This window comes from Alosa pseudoharengus, unplaced genomic scaffold (genome assembly GCF_046254945.1).
Source record: "Alosa pseudoharengus isolate Yale_2024_CS ecotype anadromous, Long Island Sound unplaced genomic scaffold, YU_APseudo_1.1 YU_APseudo_1.1_scf_17, whole genome shotgun sequence".
NCBI classification, from domain to species: Eukaryota; Metazoa; Chordata; class Actinopteri; order Clupeiformes; family Clupeidae; genus Alosa; species Alosa pseudoharengus.
In genome coordinates this window covers 19541930-19567657 of record NW_027468640.1, presented here as the reverse complement: position 1 = coordinate 19567657, position 25728 = coordinate 19541930, and the positions used below count along the sequence as shown (strand labels likewise).

Below are 25728 nucleotides of genomic sequence, written 5' to 3'. Positions count from 1 at the left end.
CCGGTAATTAACAGAAAAAAAGTCCCGACAGGGAGAACAGAACCCTGATGCGCAGCTGAGAGGTTTTGCTTCGACCTGAAGGGACTTATTTTCTGATAATTATCGGCCGACAATACATTATCCCGCTTATTACACAGCTACTTGCCAAAACGAGAAAAGAAACCTAACACAATGGGCCTTTAAAAATTATTTTGCTACCGTTTCATGTCTTCCGCTGACAAAATAAGCAAAGAGTTGCCTCCGCCCAAATCCATTAATTCCTTATAACAAGACACACCCCAAAAAGACGAAATTATACATAATTGTCCTTAAATATATACATTTGCATACTTGTGTACTTGTAACAGTTTGAATATGAATCTCCTATCATGACAATTACGCAATAATTACGAGGACGATTTACACACCATGGCTATGACAATTATGGTTATGTCAGCTAGAAATAGCATACATATTCCTGCTAGAAATAGCATACAGTACATATTCCTTTTGTGAGTTAATACAGTCTGTAAGCTCCATAGATTGTGGCAGGACATTGAATTGAATTGGCCTATTGCAAGGTTATGAAGACTGACATGACTTGTATATACATTGACTGGCTTGGTCACTGGTGCTGACTAGATATACTTGGAGTTTGGGTGAATCTAGAAATTTCACTGTGCTATGCTCTACACATTGATTGACATAGTTGGGCTTACCTGGTGTTGGAAAGATATCTAATCTTTTTTTACAAGACCTGTATAAACTTGGATTGGCTTTAAAACAAGTTTATGGATTGGCTTTAAAAAAGTATATTTTTTACATGACCTTTACAACTGGTACTGGACATTGAACTGGGCTTTATTCAAAGGTTCCTCATTTTTGAAAATCGGACATACGGGTCAAATGTCCGACACCTTCACAGACACAGACAGCCCAGCGTGGCCCTAAAAAGTAGAAAGTGACTTCTGAGTAGGGTTACTAACAACTTGTTTCAATGAATACTATCATAAATGGGTCGATGAGGACAACAGATACTCAGGTCAACAGTTGACTAAAATATACTTGCATGTCTCCTTTCAGTTTTGTGTCTTAACCAATCAGCTCTGTAAGTTTGTTTATCTTTCTGTAAGCACATTTCAATTATGATATACAGGTAATACGTTAGAGATTGAAACATTAAAACACCTTGTCTCCCTCTAGAGCCCAACCACAGCAAACCATCTATCAGAACGTAGGCCAAGCCCAAAGCCAGCCTGGGGGGAGTGAAGGGGACCAATCTCTCTATGTGCCTCTGCAGAGGGGTGAGTACTGTAGGTTACGACTCCAATGGGACTGGAATTGATAATAATAAGGAAAATGTGTATAATCATTTTCTCTCTCTCTCTTTCTTTTTGTCTGTTTCTCTGTTGTTCGAAGTTAGTGAAGATGTATATGAGACAATTACAGTCAAGGACTGTGATGGGGAAGGTATTTATACATCTTCCAATATATGTTTACTGCTTTTTGCCATTTGCTGCTATTTTCAAATTTTTGCTGGAAGAAAACATATTGAAATAAAATGTAAATTGTGTGATGTAATATTACACAATATTTACTTCCTATTCCAGATAGTGAACAGGCTTCTAGAAGCTCATCTTGAAGCAGTGCTCCCATTGTCACAAATAGGATCACAAAAAAAACACAGCTTATTCAAATGTGCATCTAAAGCCAATCAAATGTCAAAGGTCATACTTTTCATCCTCTCCCTTTTTACCATCATCATCATCACCACAACAATCATCATCGTCATTATAGCGACCATAGGATATAGGCCACGTCCTGTGTGTTGTGTGTGTTTTGAATTAGTGCTTCTATTTTGATGTAGACCTGTGCTTTGATGAATGTTTTGAATGGACCTGGATTTTGGACAATAAAAGAAGCAAACTTCACCAATGATTCCACATTTATTTGTTGCAAGTCAGCAGAGTGTTTTACCTCCCTTACTTAGCCTCTCAGTGACTTTATTGTTCATAGTTACTATAATCATCGTGCTCATCATCATCATCTTCATCATCACCTAAATCACCATCGTTATCATCTGCAGGATCATCATCCTCATCATCATAATACACCAAATTCCTGGGGGTGCACATCAGTGAAGACCTCTCCTGGACCAACAACACTGCATCACTGGCGAAGAAAGCTCAGCGCCGCCTGTACTTCCTGCGGAAACTCAGGCGACCAAGTGCTCCACCAGCCATCATGACCACATTCTACCGAGGCACCATTGAGAGCATCCTCTCCAGCTGTATCGCTGTGTGGGGCGGAAGCTGCACTGAATACAACAGGAAAGCCCTGCAGCGCATAGTGAACACAGCTGGAAGGATTATTGGTGCTTCACTCCCCTCCCTGAAGGACATTTACACCTCCCACCTCACCCACAAGGCGACCACAATTGTGAGTGATGCAAGTCACCCCGCTCACAATTTGTTTGATCTACTGCCCTCTGGGAAGAGGTACAGAAGCCTGCGCTCCCGCACCACCAGACTCACCAACAGCTTCATCAGGCTGTTGGATGCTGAACTCTCTCCCCCCTCTCCCCCCTCCACCCTCAGCTACATAACATCCTGGACTTTTGGACCCACAATGGCTGCCTTACACTACTCCACTTGCACACTTTGCAACTTGTTGTTGTTGTCCTGAAAACACTTCTGAACACACTTCTGCTGCTCTTACATAACTTGCACCACTATGCCACTTGCATACTTAGGTCAAACAGAACTACCTCAGCCATTTATTGGCCTGGCTTTTGCACTATTATATTGACTGTCTACTGTATGCACAATTGAACAATTTCAACCCAATTTTGCTGCTTTTATTTCTCCATTGTATGTGCCTTCTTATTTTTACTTTTTATATTGTTTACTTGAATGCTATGTTTGTCTGTGGACCTAATTGGTAAAATATGTCTTGTCTCCACCGTGGGATAGTAGGAAACGTAATTTCGATCTCTTTGTATGTCTTGACATGTGAAGAAATTGACAATAAAGCAGACTTTGACTTTGACTTGATCATGATCTTCTTCATCACCTGTCAATTCAGTTTGAATTTCCATGCTGGAAAAATACAGTAGTGTCATGTTATACAGCACTCTTCAAATGTAAGTTATGTTAGAGTGATGCATTGTGAACTGTGAAAGCCATATAGTAGGTGCTGATCAAGATGTGTTTTTTTGAGTATGCAGTAAACATATTTATTTATGGATCACGGTTCTGCATTTCTTTGTTACAGTGATGATGTTCAAGTGTCCTGTCAAACTAGACAGACAGTTTAGAGATTTCCGGTGAGGCGCGAGGCAAGATGGCAGCGGTGCACTGAGCTCTCAAACGAAACCCTCTTATTTTAGTGTCAAAAGTGCTTAAAGATCACCTAGATATACATTTTAGATAAGGAACGTTTTATTTACATTATGACTTCCAAGAAAGACCAAACTGCAACCAAAAAAGACTCAAATAGACGACCTCAGGCAAGCGACTCCACTGAGGATATTGCTATGCTTATTAAACAAGCAATGGCAGCCGAAATGGAGTCACTTCAAGATACGGTTGCGTTTATGCTGAAGGAATCGCTGGAAAAAGCTCTCGACCCATATACAGAAGCATTTGGCAGACAGTGTTGGGAGTAACGGCGTTTAAGTATAACGGCGTTACTAACGGCGTTAATTTGTCAATAACGAAGTAATCTAATTAATTACTTTTTTACAACGTTACAACGCCGTTAACGTTACTGGACGTTAAATGCGGTGCGTTACTTACTTTGCATTGATTGAATAAACTGTGTAATCCGAACGCACCCCTGGCTCACAGCTAGTGAGGAGGTGGGTTAATAACGACGTAAGCGATTAGGATTGGCTAAGGCAGAGTCATGTTTCATGATAGCCAATTAGAGCCAGTGTTTTTACACACTTGCCAGCACACGCGCCACACACACGCAACAGCTAAAGTAGAGATTCGATGAAACAGCAGAGGTCAGGAGCAATCCGATGAAAAGTTGGCATTTTCAAGGTGGAGATATAAGCACTACTTCAAATTCATTGTGGTCAAAGGCAAGAACGTGCATGTAATGTGTACATTATGTCCAGGAGCGAAGACTTTGTCGACATCCGTTGTAAGCAACTCTAATTTAATGAGGCATCTCACACACGCTAGTGGCCAAAAACACCGATAGCCCCCCTCCACCAGAGATGATAGCTCGCCATCCACTAGCAAAGAAGGACTCGGAGCAATGTCCTCCAAGCAGCAAAAGCTAGATCTTTCTGCCTCACAACAAAAACCTATAACACAGGCTGAAGTCAACCGTAGGTCTGTCGATGTACAATTTCCCCTTGGGGATCAATAAAGTATATATCTATCTATCTAATAAATATCGAAAGTTATGTAGCCTACAAACACCTGTCTGTTCTACTAATTTCAACTGGCTTTCAAAACTGCTCAAAAAATCCAAATTCTTTGACATATAGCAACTTTTTTTTTTAACAGGAACGCAAATAGTTACTTTCCCTGGTAACGAGTTACTCTTATCATAGAGTAATTCAGTTACTTACTCAGTTACTTTTTGGAACAAGTAGTGAGTAACTATAACTAATTACTTTTTTAAAGTAACGTTCCCAACACTGTTGGCAGAGAATGGCAACATCCTCCGGTCGTTAAAAGAACAGGCTGACATTCATGCTAAAAAGTTTAGCACGGTCTTCAACCAAATAGATAGCATACAGGTCAGCTTGCGTAAGAACGAGAAAGAGACTAGCGCATGTGCTGCAGAGGTCACAAAGTGAACCTTACACAATGGTTGTGTTGGGTAAGTCTTCAGAATAAAAATTAATTTCTTAGTCAGCCATAAAACTGCAATATCTTATTTTTTCATTATTGAGATATTTTCCTATAGCAGTGCATTGCTGGATCATTATCATGTTGTAATATGAAATGTTTATGTGAGATAATATGAAAGTACAGTAGGGTGCCATTTTCAAGTGGCCACTTAATTCGCGCTTTCCGTGATTCACGCAGCTGCGTGGAATGTATTACAACTTATCGCAATGAGGTGGCAGCTTAAGTCTGCTGTGGCATTGCAGGTAAACAGGGCAGCGGACTGCATTCAAAGGCGTTGCAAGCGGCAGTGTGATTGATACTGTAAGCTACAGAACGATACTAAAGATCACCTCGTTGAAGTCATACAGTAGACTAGGCTAAATCAGAGCCTACTTTTTTTTTATCAAGCATGGGGCCAGAGATGATGGCCTTTGGCGAACAGTTTAGGCCTACTCAAAATGAGTAAAACCAAACAGTTTAGGCCTACTCAAAATGAGTAAAACCAAACAGTTTAGGCCTACTCAAAATGAGTAAAACCAAACAGTTTAGGCCTACTCAAAATGAGTAAAACCAAACAGTTTAGGCCTACTCAAAATGAGTAAAACCAAATTTGGCAAAATCTCACACTTTTTTCCCTTTCCACTTTGCGCAACATTTCATCCTTTTATTAATTCCAATCGGAGGAAAGAAAGACACATGCAGTTTTCTTGTTTAATTAATTGAAGTGTCTACCCCTGGTACGAATAGCCTTGGCCACACAGCTGGGCTATTCACACCCTGTGACATAACAACAAAAACACATTGCTCACTTGCACAAAAAACATGGCGGACATTTGTTTTTTCGTCAGCAGAAAGTAAAGAATTCTGAAAGGTTTCAGCACTAATATCTGTTCAAATTAAGTTTTAGATGGAAAGGTTGTGTTTTATTTTCATAATCTTTGTTCAGTGAACACATACAACTGGCAGTTTGTTAGCTAACAAAAATGAAGTGATTGTGACACAGAGGCCTATGAAGTATAAGGGTTCATCTGCCTGCAAACTCTCACTAAAAAGTGGAACTAGATGACTCAATGGTTAGAGTTACATACTGAGACGTGGGAATCCGGGGTTCAATTCCCATGTGAAGCGTTTTGGCAGAGATAAGTAGAAGTGTTGCCCTTGACACGTACTGTAAGCATTGCCGATAAACAGGGCAGCGGTCTGCATTCAGAAGCGTTGCAAGCGGCAGTGTGATTGATAGGCCTACTGTAAGCCATTGATTCCCAAAGATTTTATTTGGGTCGCCAGCATAGCCTATAGCGACAATTTATCAGGGGTAGTAACGTGTTACAAGTAACGCACATGAGTAAAAAAGTCTTTTTTTCGAGGAAGGCAACTTTCCATATTCCTTTTCCACCCCAGTGCTGGAGCCTACCATCCCCCTCATATGAGGCTGACTTCTGCGCTTCAGAAGACGTGTTACGCCACTAGCTCCCCTCCCCCAGCTTATTTCCATGACAGTAGCCAGCAGGGACAGGCCAGCAAAATTCCCGACACAACAATGAAAATCTTCACAGTGGACCAACAATCTCCCTCGGAGTGCAGTGCCCATCATTTGCATCAAACAGTACAGGGGTAAATTGAGTCAAAAAACACTTCAAGTGTCGTGAATATTTTCCTTTCCATATTAAAAATCCCAGGGGACACGAATCAATCAGAAGGAGATAGTAGGCTATATAATATAAAAGTAGCCTACTTTATTATAAATATTTGCTAAAACGAATAGCAATTGGAATAGAAAAATTGGAAAAGAAATACACACATTTTCGCCAGGTGAGACGACTGCCCTACCCCCCCCCCCCCCCCCCCCCCCAACTCGAACTCAAGCATGATCTTCCGGGAAAAATGTGCATTTCTAGGAGAGAGGGAGATAGAGAGCGTGCGCGTAAGTGACGATTATTTCTGGTGGTAGAGTAATGGATACCTACAAGAACTGTTTCGAATAAGACAAATTAATGAAAGGTTAGGTATCCACACTGTAGGTAATATTGTGGAAACAAACGTTGGGTAGGCTAAATTTATGGTCCATACTGTAGCATACTGGCGCGTATAGACTCAAAGCGGCAAAAGTCGACGTTCCTAACCCTGTTCACAAGTGCCACCTGGTGGTTGTTTGGGTCATTGCAGCTTCACTGGGGGATTATAAATAAAAGATGTGTGAGGTCATGTGAGAATCACACAATTAAATGTAGTACCCACTGTATCTTCATAAACTTCATTTGATCCGATTATTTCATGAGAAGACATTTTTATTGACTTTTTTTAATTAGCATGACAACAATGCACAGCCACAGTTTTAAAAGCAGCATATTTTTTTTAATTATCTGCTCATTTTTATTTATGGTCCAAAGACAAGAAGTGCATACACATAGGTTCACTTATCCACTGTGTTGCCCCTCATGCATATCTCAATGTGTGTCACATTCATACATTTGTACTTCTAAATCAGTATGTAATGACCTTCTCTGGGTTTAAAATAGGCTACCTATGATGTTTATACCTTTGTCTGTACAGATATTCCTACTCCCACGATCAGAATGCAGTCTCCTCAGCAGCTCCACAGTGCAGACCGAGTCACTCTGAGTTGTGACATCACACAGGGCGGAGGCTGGATATATCTCTGGGATAAGAACAATGAACACATTCATCATCTGATCAACAGAACCATCACCATCTCACTCCCTGAAGAGAGTGGTCGCTACGAATGTTCTGGCGTAAGAAGGGGACTGCGAACTCACAACAGCCCTTCCATGACTGTATCTATGAAGGGTAAGATTTACATGAAAGATATCTATTGCAGAATCTATGCTGTACTTGTGTTTTACATTTGATATGACAAATGCTACATTTATACATTTAACTTACATATCTCATATCTCTCATTGTCTGTTACAGCTACAATAGCTGTAGAGCCACAGAGCCCTGTGTTCACTGGAGAGACCCTCACTCTGACATGTGTGATAGAGTATCGTAGTGACTGGACATATAAGTGGTATAAGGGGTCAAGTGCTCTTGTGTCTGAGGGAAACAGCTTCACCATCAGACGAGCTGCTGAGTCTGATGAGGGCCAGTACTGGTGTCAGGGGGAGAGAAGAGACAACGACACAATATTGGAAAAGAGTAAGAAAGTTAATATTCAAGTGAATGGTGAGTATCTATCTTGTGAAAGGTAGAATATATTGTGAATAATGTCTGAATAAGCATCCTTGGTCCCAGATACACAAGATGGTAATCAGTTTTTCCCCTCTCCAATCCATGTTTATTTCCTCAGCCCTGCCTACAGCTACTCTGACTGTAGATCCACAGAGTCCTGTGTTTACTGGAGAGTCTTTGACTCTGAAATGTGAGATTGAGCCTGAGAGTGTCTGGAAGTATAAGTGGTATAAAGGGTCCAGTCCTACTCCAGAATTTGAGTCTGAGGGAAACATCTACACCATCACTGCAGCTGCCCGCTCTGATGGGGTCCAGTACTGGTGTCAGGGGGAGAGAACAGACAGACCAACAACATCAGAAAGGAGTAATGAAGTTAATATTCAAGTGATGGGTGAGTTTATCTATCTTGTGCAAGGTGGAATAATGTATTTATTTATTTTCTGTCATTTCAGTTGTAGCATCAATTATATTGTCAGTACAGTAAATGGCATGTACATCTTATAAAGTAATGCTTTCCCTCTATGCTTATGTCCTCAGTCCTGTCTGCAATGTTAACTATAGAGCCCCAGAGTCCTGTGTTCACTGGAGAGAAAGTCACTCTGAAATGTAAGATAGAGTCTCTCAGTGGCTGGACATATAAATGGTATAAGGGGTCCAGCAGAACCCCAGTGTCTGAGGGAAACACCTTCACCATCAGAGGAGCTGCTGAGTCTGATAAGGGCCAGTACTGGTGTCAGGGGGAGAGAAGACACAGACCCACATCATCAGAGAAGAGTAATCAAACTGAAATTAAGGTGAATGGTGAGTATGTCCATTCTCATCTGTCATTTCTGATTCTACTGTCTTCAGTTCCATTTCTATGACATACAGATGAGAGTCCACTCCTTATTGCTTATTTCCACAGCTCTGCCAAAACCTAAACTGGTTATAGCGCCCCAGAGTCCTGTGTTCATGGAAGAGAACGTCACTCTGAAGTGTGAGATTAAGTCTCAACGTGGATGGAAATATAAATGGTATAAAGACATCTACTCTGAACCATTTGCTACATCTGATACCAACACAACCACCATCAAAGGAGCTACTGAGTCTGATAAGGGCAAGTATTGGTGTCAGGGGGAGAGGAGACACAGGCCCAGAGCAACACAACCCAGTACAAAAGCTCACCTCAGTGTACAGAGTAAGTAAAGACTTATTCATAAAGACAACAGTGTGATATTGTTTGTAATATTTATGATTTTAAGCCCAAAGTCCGCTATTATGGCTTCAGGTTGTTGATATTTGAGCTGATATTTGAACAGTAAGCCAAAACACATCTCACTCCTATCTCCCTGAAGCAACCTGTTAGTTGGTTAAAATTGTTTAGTACTTGGCCCGAGCCACTGGGTTTCTCATACACAGTAGAATCTGGCCTGTTTTCCAGCAATTTGCTGAGTTTGACAAAAAGTGTGCTGGGGTAGAATTGTGGACTCTACTCTTCTTTATACCTATTTTTTTGGTTTTCACAGCTCTACCTGAAGCTAAGCTAACAGCAGAGCCACAGAGTCCTGTGTCCACTGGGGGGATGGTCACTCTGAAGTGTGTGATAGAGTCGCACAGTAACTGGACATATATGTGGTACAAGGACAAGAAGAACAATCTTGTGATTGAGGGAAACAACTTCACCATCACCAGAGCTACTGATTCTGATGAGGGTACATACTGGTGCCAGGGGGTGAGAAGAGAGAGACCCACATCATCACAGTTCAGTAACTCAGTTTATGTTGGCAAGAAGGGTGAGTGTTTTTTAAAGGTAGAAATACAGTATAATTATTTATGCATTATGTGGACAAATGTGCAGTTTGCCCAAGACTGACTGCACTTCTGACATCATTGTTTTCTATCCACTTTATCTTCTGCTGTGTGACTTACCTTCTGTACAAGAGGCGTATACTACGTATACTACTACTATGTTGCAGCAACAGTCAGGAGGGTTACACTACGAGACATCTATAACCGCTATCATAGCACAAATGACCTCAAACCACCTCATTGTTCAAAGCCTGTGGAGCCAGTGCACACAAAGAACGCCTCAGTATGTGCAACTTGCTTAATAGTGTACACCTAAGGTCTTGACCGATTCATTTTCAGGTTCTGGGTCCAGTCTGTTAATAATGGGTGTGGCTGTGGCTGGGGGTGTGGCCAGTGGAGTGGTCCTCACTATCATCATTTTAAAAGTTCTACCACGTTGCTGCAGAAGACAGAACGGTAAACTGGACCCTTTACATATGAGTGTATCTTAACATTGGTTTTGTCATTTAAAGGATTTATGTGTCTTATCTTGATTTTTTGCCTGCAGGTCCTGTGACCAACTCCTCCAGTGCTGGGTTGTAAGTAACTCTCCCATACATTTAATGTTTTATGCTGTGGTTATGAAATAAACAGTATGAATGATATGGCCAATTTTGCTGATGCTGTATTTTATCTGAGAGATACAGCTATATCCAGCCCAAAACAGGCATTACCATGGCATCACTCACAGTTGCTGACAGAGCTAAATGTGATTAGGACACTTGGTTGATGTCTGTGTTGTTCCAATCAATATATTGTTGACTTTGACCTGAGATAGAGTAGTATCATCAGTACCGTGACTCACCACTTGTTGCTGTGATGTGCATGTTGATGTGCTATTTAGATCTCTGTCGCCCTCTATTGGCCTGGCTGAGAGACATACTGATGAGCAGCAGGACCAGTCTGATGGGGGTGAGCAAGGCCTCCCACTTGTGCATATTCAGGGCCCTATCATGACATTCTAAAGTGCATCGTCACTCGTCAAAAGTCTATTCAAATTTAGTAGGATGTCCAGTTCACATTGGGAGGGGTTTCGTTCTCAAAAGTGGAGCGCATGGCGTAACAAGGTGTTCCTAGGTATTTTAATGAGTCATATGGGTGTGTTTGGGGCGTAACATCATTTTAAACCAATGAGAATGACATCTGTCATTCCCTTTAACGGTGCAACGCGCGATATGTCAAATAAATGCATCGGTATTTTGGCATTCAACGGCGCATTTGAAGGAGGCTGCTTGCGAGACCGTATGGAATAGTCATTCTTAAACCATGCTTTACTAAAACCTAGCATAGCCTTCACGCATTTGCACTCGTCTATTATTTGAACTCATTGGCAAAGTGAAACTAACTTCACCAAGGAGTCAGTCAACGACAAGACAGTTATATGCAGTTACTTTCACTATTGACTGACAATGGGTTACCATCGAAAACATAGGCTGGAAAAAGCAACACTTACCCTAATGTTTCTCAAATGACTGAATAAAACAACATTTATCCTGCAGAGGAGTTGCTTATATCTCGTGACAGTGCGTCTTCAGCTGTGCTCCATACGTGTCTCTCGCCTCTCCCCTAATCACTTTTAACCGTCATTACCAATTTGCAAATGATGGTGAATAACTACTCATCATGAGATGTACAGTATTTCGTAATATGTTTATTCTAATTATGTTTACCATTGTAATCGTGCAATTTGTAATGCTTTGCATGGACGTGCGCTGGTGTGCGTTCATGAATGATAGAAGGATGGTGCGTGCACCTGCCAATATGACTGTTGACATGCGCTCTTAAAATAGCATATGAACAACTCGCCATTGACTTCTGACCAGGTTTAGGTGGTGTATGATAGCGATTTTTAGACAATGCGCCAGGTCCCTCCCTAGGTTGTTAATTGCCACACCCCTGGGCGCAATGCTTAAAAAATAATTGTGCAAAATAACGAATTCAACTTCGCGCCGGTGAATAACGAACTTTACGCCATGCGCTGATGACCCAAAATACAGCCCTCAACCTGCATCACTATTACTATTTCAACTGACACATATTTGTTAGCATTAAAATCCTATGTAATGGAATACCATTTATTGAAAACCTCATAAAATGAGTGACTTCAATGACTAATGATAATGGTCTCTCATCTAGGAGGGCTTCCTGTTTATGAAACCATTCCACTCACATACCCAAGCAGACCAGGTGAGGATTCAACAGACAACCAGATTTATTTTTAATTTATCACAGTGCCAGTACTCACTGATGTCTATTTGTTGACAGTGATGGATACAGTGTATGACAAACTGTCACTTAGCAAAATGGGTAAGTATCTAACATTCAAGATGGACACTGTTATGACTGATAGCTTATGATATTTTAATCCTATATCGACCACTTTAATCACATTTATATATATATGAAAGATGTATACTCTTAATTTAGAAACTTGTGCATATGTATGATGATAACATAACATATCCACCATATAACGATTGCACTTCTGTATCTCTGTGCTTTGTGTCTAGGAAACCTTTCGTCACCATGTAACCCATATCAGCTTGTGGAGTGAAGCAGCATCAGCATGGGATTGCACTCATAACCTTTACAACCACAACAATTTTCCTGTTGGAAGCCCAGTTACTTAACCACCACTTACACATCCACCAGCTGTGGGCAGCCGTGGCCTACTGGTTAGGGCTTCGGGCTTGTGACTGAAGGGTTGCCAGTTCAATCCCCAACCAGTAGGAAAAATGTGGATGAGGGAAGTGGTTGAGCACTGCTCTCCTATGCCCACATCCATGGCTGAAGTGCCCTTGAACAAGGCACCTAACCCCTCACTGCTCCCCGAGCACGGCTGTAGCAGGCAGCTTACTGTGTTGGGATTAGTATGTGCTTCAGTTCACTGTGTGCTGAGTGTGTTTCACTCATTTTCATTTTGGAAGCTCAGTTACCTAACCACCACCTACACATCCACCACTCATAACAAAAATGTAATGCTGCCTATGGTGAATGTGATTTGTGTGCACACACTCTGTGTATAATACTGTTCCGTTGATACCGTGTCTTCACCAGTAGAGGGTGCAAGTGAACTCACAGTGACTTCCTTGCCCACTTGTATTACAGTGAATAGCCAACATTATGTGCGGTCTAATGCCGACTCATTTGTTCATTTTTCTGAGAACTATAGTACACTCCTCTTAGAGAGAAGAGACAGTGAGGCATTTGGACAAGGATGAAAAACTTTGGGGAAACTTTAGATGGTGTAAGCCCCTGTATGATATTATTGCAGTCCAATGCTGACTCATTCCTATGATATTATTGCTAATATTATTAGAACCTTGTTCTGTTATGTAAATGTAGCCTGAAAAAGCCTGCACAATAAAATCAATGTAAATACATTTTGTTTTCAAATTTTCATTCTTATGCCTACATTTTGGATCCACTGTAGTCATTGTTTCTTTTTAATACAACATTTTGAAAATACATTGTTTCCAAATCCCGATAGTATAACACCTCTGACAAAATCCCACATAAGAGAATGCGTGTCTTAAAAGATGTTCCACACCTTTTAATGTAAAAATGTTATTCAAGAACTTCTGACAAGACTGCTGTCATATAATGTGCCCATGTAAATTTGGCCATACCTTTAAGGGCATTCTGCTATGTCCCTACGCACGTACGCACATACGCACGTTGCATCCCTAACGTATGACTCACGTTGATGAAGAGAGTTAAGTTTACCACTTGCCTGTATGTTACCTGCACGTTTGCTCTACAATACAAAGTATTCATTGAAGTCTAAGACTCTAGTGGACATCTGAATTCTTTACAACTGCAACATATACAAATTGCTCAGTGAAGTGTGACACAGCATTTAGTTCCTGACCGTACAATTAACAATCATCTTTCGGCAATTTTCTCAACATCACTAAAAGGAAATAAAGAACCGAAACAGTCAATTCACAGTTTCCCAGTGAACTCATGAGGAAGGATAGACCACACCTAATACTGTATTTCCTTTCCCACTGAATGCTGTCATGCAATCAAACAGACTAGTGCACTCCTTAGAGCGGAGCACTCTAGAATCTTTGGTTAAGATATACTGGGGCTCTAATACAACAAAACTAAAAGAGGTTGAGGTTGACCTCATTGTAAGCAGAAGTGCAGAGAAAAATTAGGTTAGGCCTTATAGAATAGAATAGGTTGACCTCATAGTAAGCAGAAGTGCAGAAGAAATTGAAACATGGTTTTAATTAAATACATGGATCATTAAATGTGATACATATACATACAGACAGGGTTCTAAATTAACACCCACCAACCCGCCAAATGCGGGTTAAAATTCATTTTGGTGGGTGTTTATAAAAACTTACTAGCCAGTTTGGCCAGTGATGCATGAGGCATTACATGCATGAGGCTCTGTTCTCGGTCATATATCCCCCTGGCAGTACTAACTACATTTCCCATGACCACTGTGCCGTAATGCTACGTGATGACGTTTCATACGCCCATTGGCTGCGCGCAGTTTGCAGTGAAACCAGCGCGAGAGACCATGGAAAGGAGCGGAGCGTCTACCAGAAAACACAAGGAATTAGAAGAACAAACGGAGCCAGAGCAGGAAGCATAGACTGAAAGAGGAGGGAGTTAGCCAGTAAAGTAAAGTAAAAAAACATAACACGTCGTACATAACACAAATACATAACACGTTACATAATATTAACGCAATTAATGGATTGTGTTTACCTCTTTCCTTTGTAGGGGGCTGATGTCATGTAACGGAGGCCGCAAAACCTGAAGCAGCAAGATCGTTTATTTTATTGTCTATGGAGTTAGCTGAAGATGGAGAGGAACTTGAGGAGTTTGTAGGCGAAAATGTTCAGTTGCCTGATCAGTGATCATTACCACCACACGCATCACGCACTGTGCGTAGGGCACCGAGAGACAGAGGAAGGACCAACATTTAGCCAATAAATAGTAGCTGTACTGCAAACTGTTTTTCACTCTTGTTAGAGAAAGTATACAATGTCAACATGCACCAACAGCATGTTACATAAAGATGATACTTTTCGGGTCCTCTATAAATATCCAACTTGAACGTAGGCCCTATGCCACTCCATTAAATTGAGAACCCGTCTGGGCACACACGAGAGGGAGAGAAAAAGAGCGGCAGGTTCCAGCTGACTCATTGTTGATGATAATTGATATCTCTTTTTTATTAACTTAAGATTAAACTAAATGCAGCAGTGTGTGTGTGTGTGTGTGTGTGTGTGTGTGTGTGTGTGTGTGTGTGTGTGTGTGTGTGTGTGTGTGTGTGGCATTTTTTGTATTTTATTGAGGAAGATAGACGATCTGATAATGTACAGTATGCAACTTGACTATGCAAAGCTCTCAAAAAAGAAAGGGGTTTTGGTTAATAACACCACTAAGAGGAACATTGCATTGTAAATGCCCTGAGTTATTTTGAAAATAAAAGTATTTAAAAAAAGGATAAATCAATATGTTGCAACTTTGAGAAACACCGAAAGGAACTTGTCACAAATGCCCCTAATTGGGTTCACTTATGAGGAGACTTTGTGCACATCCCAGGTACTGAACAAAAAAAGTAAATTCTTTGTGAAAAAAGTTTGCACACTCCTTGGTATTCTTTTTGAGTTTATTTTCACATTTGGCAGATAACGTTTCGACCTTCACTAGTGAATCTGAGGAAGACCACAAGGTCGAAATGTTATCTGCCAAATGAGAAAATAAACTCAAAAAAGAATACCAAGGAGTGTGTAAACTTTTTTCCACAAACAACTGACCTATTTGAGGTTGACCAGAGCGCACACTTCCCATCACATTTGGTGAGAACAGAGATGAGTTTTGAGATAGACAGAGAGCTAAGGAGAAGCAAAAACTCTCAGATGCAGACAGACATGTTTAGTTCCTTTAATGAGCTTAACTAGAAAACAGCATATTAAAAAATAACACTTGGATAGATCATGGGCATTATATCATGGCGTTGATACTAGCACTCGGTGAGTATTTCCTCTAGAAATCTATGTCTGTTTTTGAATGAAGGAGTGTTACAGTAGGTGCTTGACAATGTTTCAGGAAGCGACATAGATCCTCAGTCAGCAAACATCTTTGTGAGCTGTACACAACTGATAATATGCTATATTTGGTGTCATGTTGCCAATATGAAAGGAATACACCAACCTTTTGAGAAATAAGTTTATTTGTGGATTTGTGTTTTTGTGTGCTTCTCTCATTTAAATGTGTTTAAAAGCACACACACACACACACACACACACAAACTTACACATACTCTCTCTCTCTCTCTCTCTCACACACACACACTCACACACACACACACACAAGGGTAGTAATTTAACTGAAATCAGTGTGGACAGTGTCAGTGTGAGAATAAGGAACTGGACTTCCGGTTACCATGGGAGTCATCATGCTAAACTAAAACAACATTGTTTAGTTATAAAATTAAATTGATTTATTTGTACAAATCAGATATCATCCTTCAAATATGAAAACATCATAAAACAGAAAGTTAGACTGATACACAGATCAGCATGTCTTAAAGGAACACGCCACCGTCATGAAATTCGGTTATTCACCATCGCCCCTAGAGTTTGATATTGTAAAAGAACCATTTATTAAGACCCTTTCGTTCGAAAATTCTAAAACAATGATTTTTTTTAATACTTCAAAATAACATTTGATAAGTGAACCTTACATTTTTCAGTAGCCATAGGTGTGTAGATTTGAACAAAATGGTTCTTACCGGGGCTTTTACTGCCTGAAATATCCGATTTTGTTTACCACGCTCTGAGATTAGTGCTGGGATTGTGGGTGCCTAGAATTCTCGTCACAAATCAAAATTCCACTGGAGCTCCAAGCGGATTTGTACAAGCAGCCTTACAGCTCTTCGAGTCACGGTAAAATGTCATTTTTGGTACATAATTTAGATACACTTATGGTGTGGGTGCTTGGGTTTCTTTAGAAATCTGCCGTCTTGGTTTGTATAGAAATGAATATTAAGTGACACATACACATAAGAGGGCGGAAATAGGGAAAGGCGGTAATAGGTGACGTTCCGATAAGTGAGCAAAAGCATTTTTGTCTTTGTGCATGCTCCGTGCAACCCCACTAGCTTAGTTTAGCAGAGTGAATGGAATCTCTCGTTGCAGGATAGCATGTCGTAAGTAAAAGTGTGTATATTGGGGTAAAGCACAGGCAAACCACTGTTACTTGGACAATGAGATTGTCCGTGCTGTTGCGAGTGAGACAACGTACTCATGTGTTGCGTGACATGTTTTTTGTTGGCTCACTTTTACTCACGACATGCTATCCGGCGACAAGAGATTCCATTCACTATGCCAAGCTAAGATAGCGGGGGTGCTGCCAGACTACGACAATGCATCTGATGGTTATAAATTATGTTGTTAAGAGTAGGCCTACATCATTCATAGATGGTCCGTGTACTTTTGTGTTCATTCATTATTCTATTTTGGAAGTGAAATGGAAAATGGAAAAACAAGTGGTATATGACTTTTTGAAGTTCTATAGTCACTTGCTAAGTGAAAATGATGTAGTATTTTGACCTATTCCAGGGATTACAAAGACAATGTTGACTTGGATAATGAATGGATAATGTAGAATATAAAATGCAATAAAGAAACACCGCATTATTTGGACAGTTGGTTACCTAGGTCTGAACTAGATAGACCTTCAAGTACAAATAAGGTTTTCACTGGTCTTTGATGGAGGGGGGGCATCTGTATGATATGGCGTCTCTTGAGGCATAAAGGCTATAACTTACAGACATAACCTGTGACACATGTTGCCAAAACATGCAACGTTCACAATGACCAACTGAAGTGAGGAGTAGGCCTAGATTAGGCTATCTCAAAATGTGCATTTGGAACTTGATGTTTTGTCAACAAACAGAAATAGGCTATTAGCCTACGGTCAACCCCAAGCACATTCGGTGTTTAAACATCTGTAGACTAGTCCAACCCGGTAAAAAAAGGTATGACCGGCAGGCGACCAAAGGGACCATTGTTTCATAAAATCTAGTTCAGACCTTTCAGGTAACCTACTGTCCAAATAACGTTGTTACAGGGGGGCTACACCAGGCACAAAACTGAAGTGTCCCGTTTGCAACACGTAAAAACAATTTTAGATCAAGCTAAGTGCTGCAGCATACTGTATACGTCGAGAATGGAACGCTTCACTTATGCGCCTGGTATAGCCCCCCCTGTAAGAATGACCTTTATTTTTCTTTATTGCATTTCATATTATCCATTCATTAAGTCAACAATGTGTTTGTAGCCTAATCCATAAAATAGGCAAAAATACGGGATCATTTTCATTTAGCAAGTGACTGAACTTCAAAAAGTCATAGGTCCATATTCCTTTTTCCATTTCACTTCCAAAATACAATAATGAATGAACGCAAAAGTACACGGACCATTGATAAGTATAAGTATATATTATACTCTTTTGATCCTTTGGTCTCTGCATTTATCCCAATACATGAATTAGTGAAACACACTCAGCACACAGTGAACACACAGTGATCCCGGTGCAGTGAGCTTCCTGCTACAACAGCGGCGCTCGGGGAGCAGTGAGGGGTTAGGTGCCTTGCTCAAGGGCACTTCAGCCGTTCCTACTGGTCGGGGTTCGAACTGACAACCCTCCGGTTACAAGTCCGAATCGCTGTAGGCCGCGGCTCCCCCAATAAATGATAAACCAATGAATGTAAATGTCCTAATACAGTCAAACATTGACATCACTGATTATTTTGTTTTGTTTCAGTATTGGGCTCCCTGTGTTATTGTTGTAGCACAGCAGGTAAAAGAATCTCTGAGTTTTTGTGTTTTTCCACTACAGTACAAAATATGAGAAAAAATGGTGGCTTGGCTTGGATTTATTTCTTCATTCATTCATTTGCTTGCTTGCTAGTTCATTTGCTTGTCTGTTCATTGTACGTCCCATTCTGTCTTGCTTGGATGATTAATGTTGAGTATACTTAACCTGGGCTGTGTAGACATACCTTGGGCTGTGATCACCACAGAGTCTCCTCAGCAGCCCTTCTACAGTGGAGACAGGGTCACGCTGAGGTGTGACATCACACAGGGTGAAGGCTGGCAGTATCAGTGGGTGAGGAATGGTAGCAGTCTACAGGGTTCTATGAACAGAACCATCACCATCTCACTCCCTGATGAGAGTGGTCTCTACCGTTGCTCTGGAAGAAGGGGACATTTACAAAGCTATGACAGTCCTGGCATTCCTATTGTTTTCGGAGGTATGTTTTCCATGAAAGATCCATGTGTTGCTCAAAAGGTCTGTTTTTAAAGCTGCTACATGTAGTTTTTTAATTGTGTAAAACATCCAACAATGACCTAGAAATTGCAACAGAATGTGATAAAACATAATGTCAAAACTGCCTGTGATCTGTGTTGTCCAGAGATCCACTGAAGTTAGCATTCAAATCAGCTGGCGATGTCCTGGCTCTTAATAAACCATGTTGTAGTGATGTAGTACTCGAGTCCGGTCTCAATCTGAAATATAGTATTTAAGAGATATAGCTTTCTGAAAAAAGTGGTCTTGTGGCACAACTTGCCCCCGGTGCGGGGTAAGTTGTGCCTTTGAAGAGAATGCATTGGGGTAAATTGTGCCATCGATTATTGAAGTAAAACAAGACCGGTCTCGAGACCAATTTCTGCTTTCTCGGTCTCGTCTCGGACTCGTTCCTTCAAAGACTCGGTCTTGACTCGGTCTCGGACCACAGTGGGAGGAGAAGGACTCGTAATTTCAGACCGAGTCCTCGAGACCAACGAATTTTTTATGTTCATATAAAAAAAACACACAACACATAACAACAATAATAATAAAATGCAATGTTGACTGGCATTATTTGAAAATGACATCCCATGGTGCAATGCAAAGATACTGCCATCAGAGCCGTTTATTTATCTCTATGGCTCTGCTGCCGGTGAGTGTCTGTAGGTCAGCATAGTCCATATTAAGACGTTAAGACTGCTCCTCTAAACAATTCCCAATCTAGCTTAGTCTGTAGGCCTAATGGTTGATTATTAACTGGGGTGATATTAAATTATGAATATGAAAACTGACATTTTTTTATGGTCTTGGTCTCGACTCGGTCTCGACTCCTAAAGGACTCGGTCTCGACTCGGACTTGCTTCCTCAAAGACTCGGTCTTGACTCGGACTCAACTGTATTTGAAAACCAACAGACTCGGTCTCGACTCGGTCTCGACCCTTCAAAGACTCGGTCTTGACTCGGACTCGGCATAGGCGGTCTCGTCCCCATCACTACCATGTTGTAAAACCATCTTGTGGCACCGTATTATATGCAAGCCACTGTAAAAGTGTTGCATGGCAGCGTTCAAGACAACTCGACTTCTGCAAATTACATATAGCTACTTTACTCAAGCTCTCTTGTCAAATCTGTTATTCTGTATTCACGGTGCTGAATACATGTTACTGGGAAACAACAAGCTTAAAGTTCATCCTTCTCCTCATATCATATTTGTTTCCACAGCCCTCCCTGCTACTCTAACATTAGACCCCCAGAGTCCTGTGTTCACTGGAGAGAACGTCACTCTGAAGTGTGAAATAGGGTCCTACGGTGGTTGGACATATAAGTGGTATGAAGGATCCAATTCTGATCCAGTGTTTGAGTCTGTGGAAAACACCTTCACCATAAGAGCTGCAGAGTCTAATGAGACCAAGTACTGGTGTCGGGGGGAGAGGACAGAAAGACCCACAGCATCAGAAAGGAGTAATGAAGTTAATATTCAGGTGATGGGTGAGTAAGTTCATCAAGTGAAAGATTAGTGATTATTGTTCTATCACTAGCCTACTAATCAGGTCCAGATATGTGTCAAGTTGATTAAATCAGGTTCTTCTTTCCCTCCTTTTGTGTGTCCTCAGCCCTGTCCAGAACTACACTGACTGTAGAGCCAAGAAATACAGTGTTCATTGGAGAGACTGTTATTCTAAAGTGTGAGATAGATTCACTCGGTGGCTGGACGTATAAGTGGTACAAAGATAACATGTCTGAGCCATTGACTATGACTGTTGAAAGTAACATCACCATCACTGCCAATGTGAGATCAGATGAGGGCCGGTACTGGTGTCAGGCAGAGAAGACAGACAGACCCACAATATCAGAAAGGAGTAATGACGTTTATATTCATGTGAAGGGTGAGCATGTCCATATTCATATTTTATTCTGCATCTTTAGTGCCACATATGTGACATGCAGATCAAACGATGCTCTTATTTTCTATCATGCTTATCCCCACAGCTCTACCAAAACCTAAACTGGTTATAGAGCCCCGGGGTCCTATGTTCATCGGAGAGAACGTCACTCTGAACTGTGAGTTTAAGTTTCCACCTGGATGGAAATACAAATGGTATAAAGGCAACAGTTCTGAGTCATTCAATACATCTGATACCAACACATCCACCATCAAAGTGGCTAAATCTGATGAGGGTCTGTACCGGTGCCAGGGACAGAGGAGAGACAGAGCCACATCATCACACATGAGTAATGAAGTTAATATTCACGTAAAGGGTAAGTACGTCCATTATTTCATGATTATGTCTACATCTGTGATATGCACATCAAATGCCTCTCTTTATTTCTGTCATGCTTATTTCCACAGCCCTGCCTACACCTAAACTAACAATAGAACCCCAGAATCATGTGTTTCCGGGACAAACAGTCACTTTTAAGTGTGAGGTCAAGTCCTCATATGGATGGAAATATAAATGGTATAAAGGAAACAACCCTGAACCAGTCGCTAGGTCTGAAATCAACACAACCATTAAACACGTTGTTGAGACTGAGGGTACTTACTGGTGTCAGGGAGAGAGGAGAGACAGACCTATATCATCACAACCCAGTAAAAAAGTTCATCTTCATATGATGCGTAAGTGAATTCATTTTGAAGATCAGGTCATTCCAGCCATTGAATATACCTGTTGAAAGTAGCATGACCATCACTGCCAATGTGGATGAGGGCCATAAACATGCCATTCAGATCAAATACAACTGTTCTGTGTTCATGCTTCCACAGCTCTACCTAAAGCTAAGCTAACAGCAGAGCCACAGAGTCCTGTGTCCACTGGGACGATGGTCACTCTGACGTGTGTGATAGAGTCACACAGCAACTGGACATATAAGTGGTACAAGGACAAGAAGAACAATCTCGTGATTGAGGGGAACAACTTCACCATCACCAGAGCTACTGACTCTGATGAGGGGACATACTGGTGCCAGGGGGTGAGAAGAGAGAAACCCACATCATCACAGCTCAGTAACTCAGTTCCTATTGGTAAGAGGGGTGAGTAAATTGTGTTATTCATATTGCTCATTTTTTTTCCACAATATGGAAACATGGTGGTTAATACAAAGCTAGACACAAATTGAGTATATTTCCTACATTAATATTTCCTATATTAAGATCATTGTTTCTATTCAGTGTTAGTCAGTCTACACAGTCTCGCTCACCAGCTCTGCGTTAGTAGGCTAGTAGGCTTTTCCATTCTGTAGAACTTAAATCCTTCCCAATACATGATGTGACAGCCCTCTAATCTGATTGTGTGATTGTTGCCCTCTTTATAAGATGTTGATTGAATATTTTTCAGATTCTGGGTCCAGTCTGTTAATAATGGGTGTGGCTGTGGCTGGGGGTGTGGCCGGTGGAGTGGTCCTCACTATCATCATTTTAAAAGTTCTACCACGTTGCTGCAGAAGACAGACAGGTTTGTTATAGTTATTCATGTGGTTTTTCTGTCCTGCACCTGGGATTTGCACCAAGACTCTCTCTAAGTGATCATACCAGCATTTGTCATAGTTGTACCTTTGCTTTGTGTACATTCCCCATAGAGCTTTAAGGTGCAGACAACAATTCTGAGATTGAAAGGTTTTTCATTGAGGTCAACAGCTAATCAGCCCTCCTTTCTATGCTCGCGAAACACTGAAATGATTTGGCTGTAATTGTTCATGGCTCTACTGTACGTGTCACTATGTTTGTTTCCCATTTACAGTTTATATACCGTATGTTGAACTAGACGTGTGTGATCAGCAAATCACTGAATTTGACAAAAAGTACATTTGAAAATAATTTGCAGATTGCACTTTTAAATAAGATATGACACTTTAAGAGGTCAGTTGTGCTTCTCTCCTCCGTCTGCCATTCACTGTGTCTTGTACCTCTGCAGGTGATGTGTCCAACACGTCTAGTGCAGGGCCGTAAGTAACCCAGACAATGCACCTTATGCACAGAAGGCTCTTTAGTCAGCTCATTTATTTCCCGTGGAATCTTAGCTGAGTTGTAACGGCATCTTCTGTTATATTATGCTCCTTACATGTTCACTCCGACACTGAATATCTTGTTTGCCCAAAATAAAAAAAAATAACACACACATACAGTAAATCCTTTAAAGACTTCCATGCATAGGGTCCATTCTATCAACATCTACTCAATTACTTAATGCGGTCAAAAGCCACCTTGTTTGCTCAAGAGACTATTATCTGTTGGTGAATAAAATGTCCCATAGATATATTATGGTTTTATGCTGTGTTGAATGACTTTAGATATCAACTAATTTGGTGACTTTACATATTAACTAATTTGGTGACTTTACAAATGAACTCATTTGGTGACTTTACATATGAACTAATTTGGTGACTTTACAAATTAACTAATTTGGTAGATTGCTGTCTCCCTCTAGTGGTCTTGCAGGCAGAAACACCACTGATGAGTATGATGGAGGTGAGGAGGGTCTCTATTTGAATGTCATTATATCTCGTTTTAGCCTACCTCATATTTCCTCTTTTGTAAATTTAAAATAAAAATAAAAATTGCATTCAAACTCACTATAGTGTAATACCATATATTTCTTGAGAACTTGAAACTCTGAAAGACTTTAATGAAGATTAGTGCAACCTAACACTTAAAATACTCTCACCTCTAGAAGGGCTTCCTACACTCTAAAAACTGCTGGGTTAGAAATAACCCAGCGCAGAGTCAGATAAGGACAGACCCAACATTGGGTTATCTTAACCCAGCGGCAGAGTCAGATACTGTAAGGAGCAACCCAACATTATGTTGGGTTGCTCCTTACAGTATCTGACTCTGCCGCTGGGTTAAGATAACCCAATGTTGGGTCTGTCCTTATCTGACTCTGCGCTGGGTTATTTCTAACCCAGCAGTTTTTAGAGTGTATCTATGAAACTATCGAACTCACAGAACCGAGCAGACCAGGTGAGGTTTCAACAGACAACCAGATTTTTTTTTATCATTTATCACAGTGCCAGTACTCATTGATGTCTATTTTTTTGACAGTGATGGATGCAGTGTACGACAAACTGTCATTAAGCAAAATGGGTATGTATCACTAGATGGAGAAAATATGACTTTGAAATGAACCGGGAATTACTGATATTAGGGAGGTTACATTCTAAACCCTTGAATATATTTTTTAAATGTCTCAGCAGGCATGCTAGAGGATCCATCAGATGCAGGTCTCTGTACTTTGGGAGGTAGGAACTAAAAGTCCTGTTCTCTGCACTTTACTAAGTACATCAATAATGTCACATTTTGAGAAATGCCATGTCAACTGGAGTCAACAAATTAAAACCACAGCAGTCAGGAAACAGCACACCCTCGCTCTCCACTTGCAATTGTAGCGTTAGCATCACACTGCTACAAAAAGTTTGTGCATCCCTCCCTCAGTGTGTTACTTTAAAGGCATATTCCACCATTTGGGGAAATACAATTGTTTTCCACCTCCCCTTGAGTTAAACAATTGAGTTTTACCTTTCCCCAGTTCATCCAGCCGTTCTCTGAGTCTGACAGTAGCACTTTTAGCTCCAGCTCATTGAATCAGATTAGACCGTTAGCATCTCTCCTATAAGATAACGGTCTAATCTGATTCAATAAGCTGGAGCTAAAAGTGTTACTGTCAGACTCAGAGAACAGGAAAACGAGTGAACAGGAAAACGAGTGTATTTCCCCAAATGGTGAAATATCCCTTTAAATTGGAACAGCGAGTTTGTGTGTGTGTGTGTAGTTAGTTAGTGCCCTAGGCCCATAGGCATTGTTAAAGTAGACTTGCTATGAATGTAAGGTAATGTAATGAATGTAAGGACATGTATCATATCATATCATGTATCATATCATATAAATTCCAATAAGTATAAGTATAAGTATACTCTTTTGATCCCGTGAGGGAAATGTGGTCTCTGCATTTATCCCAATCCGTGAATTAGTGAAACACACTCAGCACAGTGAACACACAGTGAGGTGAAGCACACACTAATCCCGGCGCAGTGAGCTGCCTGCTACAACAGCGGCGCTCGGGGAGCAGTGAAGGGTTAGGTGCCTTGCTCAAGGGCACTTCAGCAGTTACTGGTCGGGGTTCGAACCGGCAACCCTCCGCTTACAAGTCCGAGGCGCTAACCAGTAAGCCACGGCTGCCCCTAATATCTGGATTCTGAGCCTGATGTGGATGGTCATGTAACACGACTGAGATTTGGTGACCCTCTGCCTTGTATAAAAATGTGACATAGATCAGACTAGTACTTTCAATGTTATGTGGACAGACTCACCCAAAGGGACAGACGGACGTATCCAGTCACAATACCTTTTTCCTGTGTCTAGGAAATGCTTCTCCAGTGTCTAGCCCCTATTCATTAGCAGAGTGAAGCAACTTCAGCGTTTCTGAGAAGAACAAGCTGGGAATGGAACAGAACTGTACACACGTGGGCAACACACACTGTGGTCAGTTCACTTTGATGACAGTAGATACGTAAACAACCTTGATGATACTTGATATGTGAGCAGTATTCACTGTGTGCT

At 41.0% G+C, this 25728-nt stretch overlaps 3 protein-coding genes and 2 long non-coding RNA genes across 11 annotated transcripts in view; all 5 read left to right on the top strand.

The window, feature by feature from the left end:
* The window catches only part of LOC143127364 (uncharacterized), a 33537-nt gene extending 30312 nt beyond the window's left edge, over window positions 1-3225 (top strand). For 3 of the 7 annotated variants that reach the window (XM_076288825.1, XM_076288823.1, XM_076288826.1), the window contains 5 exons: window positions 1063-1087; window positions 1183-1283; window positions 1403-1449; window positions 1590-1706; window positions 2066-3225. In XM_076288825.1, coding sequence (XP_076144940.1) covers window positions 1063-1087; window positions 1183-1283; window positions 1403-1449; window positions 1590-1706; window positions 2066-2227 — 452 coding nt within the window. In that variant the 3' untranslated portion in view covers window positions 2228-3225. Of the gene's footprint in view, window positions 1-1062; window positions 1088-1182; window positions 1284-1398; window positions 1450-1589; window positions 1745-2065 lie in introns of those variants that run through there. The other 4 variants (XM_076288827.1, XM_076288829.1, XM_076288828.1 and 1 more) reach the window with 4 other exon arrangements.
* Window positions 3226-4800: 1575 nt separating this feature from the next.
* Window positions 4801-13231, top strand: LOC143127357 (Fc receptor-like protein 5). Its single transcript, XM_076288812.1, has 13 exons — window positions 4801-4818; window positions 7383-7637; window positions 7764-8015; window positions 8140-8412; window positions 8559-8822; window positions 8926-9198; window positions 9527-9793; window positions 10149-10265; window positions 10357-10387; window positions 10693-10760; window positions 11985-12035; window positions 12114-12155; window positions 12359-13231. The coding sequence occupies exons 1-13, from the start codon at window positions 4806-4808 to the stop codon at window positions 12400-12402; spliced, it is 1950 nt and encodes a 649-aa protein (XP_076144927.1). The 5' UTR covers window positions 4801-4805; the 3' UTR covers window positions 12403-13231.
* A 2538-nt stretch (window positions 13232-15769) lies between these two features.
* LOC143128008 (uncharacterized) lies at window positions 15770-19131 on the top strand. The gene is made up of 3 exons (XR_012987778.1): window positions 15770-15850; window positions 18648-18683; window positions 18880-19131. It is a non-coding gene; the product is annotated as an uncharacterized LOC143128008 (long non-coding RNA).
* A 1201-nt stretch (window positions 19132-20332) lies between these two features.
* Window positions 20333-24023, top strand: LOC143127044 (Fc receptor-like protein 3). Its single transcript, XM_076288346.1, has 9 exons — window positions 20333-20663; window positions 20789-21061; window positions 21165-21434; window positions 21526-21792; window positions 21940-22206; window positions 22511-22627; window positions 23087-23117; window positions 23600-23640; window positions 23995-24023. The coding sequence occupies exons 1-9, from the start codon at window positions 20333-20335 to the stop codon at window positions 24021-24023; spliced, it is 1626 nt and encodes a 541-aa protein (XP_076144461.1).
* Window positions 24024-24041: 18 nt separating this feature from the next.
* On the top strand, window positions 24042-25718 carry LOC143128007 (uncharacterized). Its single transcript, XR_012987777.1, has 4 exons — window positions 24042-24132; window positions 24214-24255; window positions 24363-24410; window positions 25531-25718. It is a non-coding gene; the product is annotated as an uncharacterized LOC143128007 (long non-coding RNA).
* Window positions 25719-25728: the final 10 nt, after the last annotated feature.

Coding starts and splice junctions, on each gene's coding strand:
- LOC143127357 (XM_076288812.1), top strand. Junction 8,823..8,925: donor AACTGAAATTAAGGTGAATG/GTGAGTATGTCC, acceptor TTATTTCCACAG/CTCTGCCAAAACCTAAACTG. Junction 9,794..10,148: donor AGTTTATGTTGGCAAGAAGG/GTGAGTGTTTTT, acceptor ATTCATTTTCAG/GTTCTGGGTCCAGTCTGTTA.
- LOC143127044 (XM_076288346.1), top strand. CDS start 20,333: ATGTTACTGGGAAACAACAAGCTTAAAGTTCATCCTTCTCCTCATATC. Junction 21,062..21,164: donor CGTTTATATTCATGTGAAGG/GTGAGCATGTCC, acceptor TTATCCCCACAG/CTCTACCAAAACCTAAACTG. Junction 23,641..23,994: donor CACTGATGAGTATGATGGAG/GTGAGGAGGGTC, acceptor TGCTCCTTACAG/TATCTGACTCTGCCGCTGGG.